We start from the raw sequence: 7,500 nt of genomic DNA, 5'->3' as shown, positions 1-7,500 counted from the left end.
ACACACACACACACACACACACACACACACACACACACACACACACACACACACACACACACACACACACACACACACACACACACACACACACACAGATGGTGTCAGGGTCAAAGGTCAGCTTTGGTTCCCAGGCAGTCAGCCCTTTGTGTGTGAGTTAGTGGGGGGAGGGGCAGCAGCCTTTGTTCTAGGTCACATACACAGAGACAGAGACAGAGACACACACACACACACACACACACACACACACACACACACACACACACAGCTGAGTCATCAGTGTGTTAGTTCACACTGCGGCCTGTGGGGGGCGATGCTGACTGTCTGTTTAAAGTTGAATATGTACTCCAATTATTTTATTTCAGGTCTGAAAACACTGATAAATCCTCCACATGACTCCACACTTACTCGTTATATGTTATATATTCCAAATATCATGACCATCGCCAACACCGGTACAACAGAGGGCTGGTGTGTGTGTGTGTGTGTGTGTGTGTGTGTGTGTGTGTGTGTGTGTGTGTGTGTGTGTGTGTGTGTGTGTGTGTGTGTGTGTGTGTGTGTGTGTGTGTGTGTGTGTGTGTGTGTGTGTGTGTGTGTGTACCTGGCGGCCCAGGTTATGGGGATGCGGTGAGCGGCGTGCACGTTGAAAGCGAGCACGTTGTTGACGAGGCCGGCTTCCTGCAGTGGCGCTGAGCAGCCGCGGTTCGATGCTAACGGCTGGAAGTTAGCGTTGAACGTGTTGCAGTAAAGCTCCACCAGGTCCAAGATGGCCGCCGTCAACTTCTCCACCACTTTCTCTGAGAGGCGACATCAGGAAACAACTCAGACTCTGAATCTCAACATGATGTTTGCTCCTTCTGTTGATCAAACCTCCCCCACTGAACTTCATTGTTCTCGGAGGAATGATAAAGTGCTCTTCTTGTTGTAGTCATGTTTATATATATTACAAACTCACTCTACATCCAGGGAACACATCCTATTATCATGATAAAGCTGCTCTGTGAACAAATCTGTGAGGACATCTTTAGCCGTTAGCTGCTACTAGTTAGCACTATGTTAGCAGTTAGCTGTTAGCAGTGTCTAGTTAGCAGTATGTTAGCAGTTAGCTGTTCGCAGTTAGCTGTATGTTAGCAGTTAGCTGTTCGCAGTTAGCTGTATGTTAGCAGTTAGCTGTTCGCAGTTAGCTGTTAGCAGTATGTTAGCAGTTAGCAGTTACTGGTTAGCAGTATGTTAGCAGTTAGCTGTTCGCAGTTAGCTGTTAGCAGTATGTTAGCAGTTAGCTGTTCGCAGTTAGCAGTATGTTAGCAGTTAGCAGTTACTGGTTAGCACTATGTTCGCAGTTAGCTGTTAGCAGTATGTTAGCAGTTAGCAGTTAATGGTTAGCACTATGTTAGCAGTTAGCTGTTCGCAGTTAGCAGTTAGCAGTATTAGCCACCGGTGAGGTGGATTCCTTAAAGTTGCACTACGGTGCGTTCAGGCTCTTTTGAGTAAAGAGTAATAAGGCAAATTACATCATTAACTTGATTTGTTCTATAACGTACCTCTGTTCTCTCTGACGGCCAGCACTGATGCATCCTGGGAGCACAGACAGGAAGAAGACAACATGAAGCTTTGATAACGGACATTACTGAGAGAGACTGAGTGATAACATAAGATAAGTTCAGGCTCTGAGTGGTGCGTTCAGGCACACCTTCAGCACGCGGGGCTGCAGACGGCAGGGGCATGCTGGGAGCTGGCTGAGCGCTGCCGTCACGTCGGGCGTCTCTACAGACGCCAGCGAGCTGCACAGCGCCTTCACTGATTGGACGAGACGCTCCACGTGCAGCGGAAGCTCCGCCTTCCGGGACAGAAGAAGAAAAAGAAGACGCTTTTCATTTAGACTGGAAAAATAATTTCAGTAGTGAAACATCTGTCTTTCACAGGACGTTTGTGTCAGTGGACAGGTGTGTTAATGGACAGGTGTGTTAATGGACAGGTGTGTTATTGGATGGGTGTGTCAGTGAGCTAGACGTCGTCACAGGTGTGTCAGTGGACAGGTGTGTTAGTGGACAGGTGTGTTAGTGGACAGGTGTGTCAGTGGACAGGTGTGTCAGTGGACAGATGTGTTAGTGGACAGGTGTGTTAGTGGACGGGTGTGTCAGTGGACAGGTGTGTCAGTGGACAGATGTGTTCGTGGACAGGTGTGTTAGTGGACAGGTGTGTTAGTGGACATATGTGTTAGTGGACAGGTTTGTTAGTGGACAGGTGTGTCAGTGGACAGATGTGTTAGTGGACAGGTGTGTTAGTGGACAGGTGTATCAGTGGACAGATGTGTCAGTGGACAGGTGTGTTAGTGGACAGGTGTGTCAGTGGACAGGTGTGTTAGTGGACAGGTGTGTTAGTGGACAGGTGTGTAAGTGGACAGGTGTGTCAGTGGACAGGTGTGTTAGTGGACAGGTGTGTCAGTGGACAGGTGTGTTAATGGACAGGTGTGTTAGTGGATGGGTGTGTCAGTGAGCTAGACGTCGTCACAGGTGTGTCAGTGGACAGGTGTGTTAGTGGCAGGTGTGTCAGTGGACAGGTGTGTCAGTGGACAGATGTGTTCGTGGACAGGTGTGTTAGTGGACGGGTGTGTCAGTGGACAGGTGTGTCAGTGGACAGGTGTGTCAGTGGACAGATGTGTTCGTGGACAGGTGTGTTAGTGGACGGGTGTGTTAGTGGACAGGTGTGTCAGTGGACAGGTGTGTTAGTGGACAGGTGTGTTAGTGGACAGGTGTGTTAGTGGACAGGTGTGTTAGTGGACGGGTGTGTTAGTGGACAGGTGTGTCAGTGGACAGGTGTGTCAGTGGACAGGTGTGTTAGTGGACAGGTGTGTTAGTGGACAGGTGTGTCAGTGGACAGGTGTGTTAGTGGACAGGTGTGTCAGTGGACAGGTGTGTTAGTGGACAGGTGTGCTTACCTCCGACAGCAGGAAGGACTCGGCCTCGTTGTGGAACGTGTCGAGCAGCAGAGTCAGAGCCTCCCTGAACACATGCAGAAGAAATATGACGTTTAGGTGAGAGAGAGACAGGAGAGAGCCAGACAGGTGAGAGAGAGACAGGTGAGAGTGACAGGTGAGAGGCAGACAGGTGAGAGAGAGACAGGTGAGAGTGACAGGTGAGAGAGACAGGTGAGACAGACAGGTGAGAGACAGACAGGTGAGAGAGAGACAGGTGAGAGTGACAGGTGAGAGAGACAGGTGAGAGAGACAGGTGAGACAGACAGGTGAGAGACAGACAGGTGAGAGTGACAGGTGAGAGAGACAGGTGAGAGAGAGAAAGGTGAGACAAACAGGAGAGAGAGACAAGTGAGAGAGACAGGTGAGACAGACAGGTGAGAGACAGACAGGTGAGAGTGACAGGTGAGAGAGACAGGTGAGAGAGAGAAAGGTGAGACAAACAGGTGAGAGAGACAGGTGAGAGAGAGAAAGGTGAGACAAACAGGAGAGAGAGACAAGTGAGAGGCAGACAGGTGATAGAGACAGGTGAGGGTGACAGGTGAGAGAGACAGGTGAGAGAGACAGGTGAGAGAGAGACAGGTGAGAGGCAGACAGGTGAGAGAGAGGCAGGTGAGAGTGACAGGTGAGAGAGAAACAGGTGAGACAGACAGGGGAGAGAGAGACAGGTGAGAGTGACAGGTGAGAGAGACAGGTGAGACAGACAGGTGAGACAGACAGGTGAGAGACAAACAGACAGGTGAGAGAGAGACAGGTGAGAGTGACAGGTGAGAGACAGGTGAGAGAGACAGGTGAAGGTGACAGGTGAGAGAGACAGGTGAGAGAGAGAGACAGGTTAGAGAGAGAGACAGGTGAGACAGACAGAGGAGAGAAAGACAGGTGAGACAGACAGACAGACAGGTGAGAGAGACAGGTGAGACAGACAGGGGAGAGAGAGACAGGTGAAACAGACAGGGGAGACAGAGACAGGTGAGACAGACAGGTGAGAGGCAGACAGGTGAGAGAGAGACAGGTGAGACAGACAGGTGAGAGAGAGACAGGTGAGACAGACAGGTGAGAGTGACAGGTGAGAGAGAGAGACAGGTGAGACTGACAGGTGAGAGAGAGAGAGACAGGTGAAAGTGACAGGTGAGAGAGACAGGTGTGAGAGACAGGTGAGACGGACAGGTGAGAGAGACAGACAGGTGAGAGAGAGACAGGTTAGAGTGACAGGTGAGAGTGACAGGTGAGAGAGACAGGTGAGAGAGACAGGTGAGAGTGATAGGTGAGAGAGACAGGTGCAAGAGAGAGAGAGAGAGAGAGAGACAGGTGAGAGAGACAGGTGAGAGAGACAGACAGGGGGGACAGAGACAGGTGAGACAGTCAGGTGAGAGGGACAGGTGAGAGGCAGACAGGTGAGAGAGAGACAGGTGAGAAAGACAGGTGAGAGTGACAGGTGAGAGAGAGAGACAGGTGAGACAGACAGGTGAGAGAGAGAGAGACAGGTGAGAGTGACAGGTGAGGGAGACAGGTGTGAGAGAGAGAGACAGGTGAGACGGACAGGTGAGAGAGACAGACAGGTGAGAGTGACAGGTGAGAGTGACAGGTGAGAGAGACAGGTGAGAGTGACAGGTGAGAGAGACAGGTGTGAGAGAGAGAGAGAGACAGGTGAGAGAGAGACAGGTGAGACAGACAGGTGAGCGAGACAGACAGGTGAGAGAGAGACAGGTGAGAGTGACAGGTGAGAGTGACAGGTGAGAGAGACAGGTGAGAGAGACAGGTGAGAGAGACAGGTGAGAGAGACAGGTGAGAGTGACAGGTGAGAGAGACAGGTGTGAGAGAGAGAGTGACAGGTGAGAGAGAGACAGGTGAGAGAGACAGGTGAGAGAGACAGGTGAGAGAGACAGGTGAGAGAGACAGGTGAGAGAGACAGGTGAGAGTGACAGGTGAGAGAGACAGGTGTGAGAGAGAGAGTGACAGGTGAGAGAGAGACAGGTGAGACAGACATGTGATACGTCTCTGAATTAACTGATTGCAATAACAGATATATATGTTATTATATGTATAATTAATTAATATATATTATTAATATCAACAGATGAAGCCCCGCCCCCACCTGGTGACGGTCTGCCTGATTGGACGCTCCTGCAGCAGGATGTTGTGGTTCATAGTGGACAACGTCTCATCGTCTTCTTTCTGTGGACAAAATATAATTCATCATGCCCCGCTCTGTGTGTGCGTGTGCGTGTGCGTGTGCGTGTGTGTCCGTGTCCGTGTCCGTGTGTGTGTGTGTGTGTGTGTGTGTGTGTGTGTGTGTGTGTGTGTGTGTGTGTGTGTGTGTGTGTGTGTGTGTGTGTGTGTGTGTGTGTGTGTGTGTGTGTGTGTGTGTGTGTGTGTGTGTGTGTGTGTGTGTGTGTACCGTGCGGGACAGCTCCGTGTTGATGGACATACTCTTTGTGAGACACAGTCGGACGTCCCAATCAAACTTTAGACACGTTTGAACATACTCCAACCCTGCTAGAGTCTGAGAGCTGAGAGAGAGACAGACAGGTGAGAGACAGACAGGTGAGAGACAGACAGGTGAGAGACAGACAGGTGAGACACAGACAGGTGAGACACAGACAGGTGAGACACAGACAGGTGAGACACAGACAGGTGAGAGACAGACAGGTGAGACACAGACAGGTGAGAGAGAGACAGGTGAGACACAGACAGGTGAGAGACAGACAGGTGAGAGACAGACAGGTGAGAGAGAGACAGGTGAGATAGAGACAGGTGAGAGACAGACAGGTGAGAGACAGACAGGTGAGAGACAGACAGGTGAGAGAGAGACAGGTGAGAGAGAGACAGGTGAGACAGAGACAGGTGAGAGAGAGACAGGTGAGAGAGACAGGTGAGACAGAGACAGGTGAGACACAGACAGGTGAGAGACAGACAGGTGAGACACAGACAGGTGAGAGAGAGACAGGTGAGACACAGACAGGTGAGAGACAGACAGGTGAGAGACAGACAGGTGAGAGAGAGACAGGTGAGATAGAGACAGGTGAGAGAGAGACAGGTGAGACAGAGACAGGTGAGAGAGAGACAGGTGAGAGAGACAGGTGAGACAGAGACAGGTGAGACACAGACAGGTGAGAGACAGACAGGTGAGACACAGACAGGTGAGAGAGAGACAGGTGAGACACAGACAGGTGAGAGACAGACAGGTGAGAGACAGACAGGTGAGAGAGAGACAGGTGAGAGAGAGACAGGTGAGAGAGAGACAGGTGAGACAGAGACAGGTGAGAGAGACAGGTGAGACAGAGACAGGTGAGAGAGACAGGTGAGACAGAGACAGGTGAGACAGAGACAGGTGAGAGAGAGACAGGAGAGAGACAGTTTTATTTTGAAATTCCCTTTCTAATCCCTCCTCCTCCCTTAAAAACTGTCAACATGTGTCTATAATATAAATGCTACTATATAATATCAATAAAACTCATTTCATATATTTGTTATATTAATTATACATCGTTAGCAAATGATATAAAATATAAAAGTGCTTTAATATAAATGTTTCAGCAGACAGTCATTGTTTCCAACAGGAAGTAGAGCCTCGCACAGCTGCAGCTTATCAGACGGAAACACACACACACACACACACACACACACACACACACACACACACACACACACACACACACACACACACACACACACACACACACACACACACACACACACACACACACACACACACACACACACACACACACACACACACACACACACACACACACACACACACACACACACACACACACAGCTCTCTGAAGAGTCATATAGCAACCTCAGAAAAAACACGAGTACAGCTGCAGCCTGTGTGTGTGTGTGTGTGTGTGTGTGTGTGTGTGTGTGTGTGTGTGTGTGTGAGCAGCTGTGTTGTACGTCAGACAGCGGCTCCACTGTTATAATAACAGAAGCAAAGAGAATCGTATCTTTGAATCTGTTTCATTGTTTGACGACTCAGCAGTTTTCAGGGACGATGAAAGTAGTTTTTTCCGCTTGGCACCGGTTCTTGGTGTCCAGCAGAAAGTGGGCAGTTTATCATAAGTCTCAGTTAGTTCACAGATGCATCAGTTCGGCTGTGATTCCCTGGCGTTATCACACCTCTGATCATAGGCGGCGCCTGAGGCTCAGGTTTGGGAAGGCTAAATCACTTTTTTGACCTGACGCTGCCCGCCTCCGGCATCTATAGAAGAGAGATCAACTCAGTGACCAATCAGAGCTCAGCGTGCGGAGTTTAAATCTATCAAGTCATATTACAGGAGAAAGGAAATACAGTTTAAACTGCCGTATGCAGAGCAGACGCCGACGTGTCGCACTTATCATTCATATCACATCATCAATCAGATCATCGATCAGATCATCAATCAGATCATCAATCAGATCATCAATCAGATCATCGATCACATCATCTATCATATAATATCACAATATTTCCTTTTCTGAGTCAGCTGAGCCGTATCTGGCCGTGCAACACTCACAGTGTCACATACTGTATGCAGAAG

The 7,500-nt window shown here is 49.6% G+C and overlaps 1 protein-coding gene across 2 annotated transcripts in view; it reads right to left on the bottom strand.

Annotated features, from left to right (window-relative positions):
• pik3c2b (phosphatidylinositol-4-phosphate 3-kinase, catalytic subunit type 2 beta) overlaps nt 1-7,500 on the bottom strand; it is a 58,147-nt gene that overhangs the window by 39,668 nt on the left and 10,979 nt on the right. For both annotated transcript variants that reach the window (XM_079685008.1, XM_079685007.1), the window contains exons 6-11: nt 5,373-5,484; nt 5,070-5,149; nt 2,939-3,002; nt 1,691-1,837; nt 1,542-1,575; nt 602-797 (exon numbers count right to left, since the gene is read on the bottom strand). In XM_079685008.1, the coding sequence (XP_079541134.1) occupies nt 602-797; nt 1,542-1,575; nt 1,691-1,837; nt 2,939-3,002; nt 5,070-5,149; nt 5,373-5,484 (633 nt within the window). The remainder of the gene's footprint in view (nt 1-601; nt 798-1,541; nt 1,576-1,690; nt 1,838-2,938; nt 3,003-5,069; nt 5,150-5,372; nt 5,485-7,500) is intronic.

Source organism: Notothenia rossii, assembly GCF_949606895.1.
Source record: "Notothenia rossii genome assembly, chromosome: 5".
Classification (NCBI taxonomy): domain Eukaryota; kingdom Metazoa; phylum Chordata; class Actinopteri; order Perciformes; family Nototheniidae; genus Notothenia; species Notothenia rossii.
The sequence above is the reverse complement of the archived record's forward strand: the minus strand, read 5'-3'. Positions and strand labels throughout refer to the sequence as shown.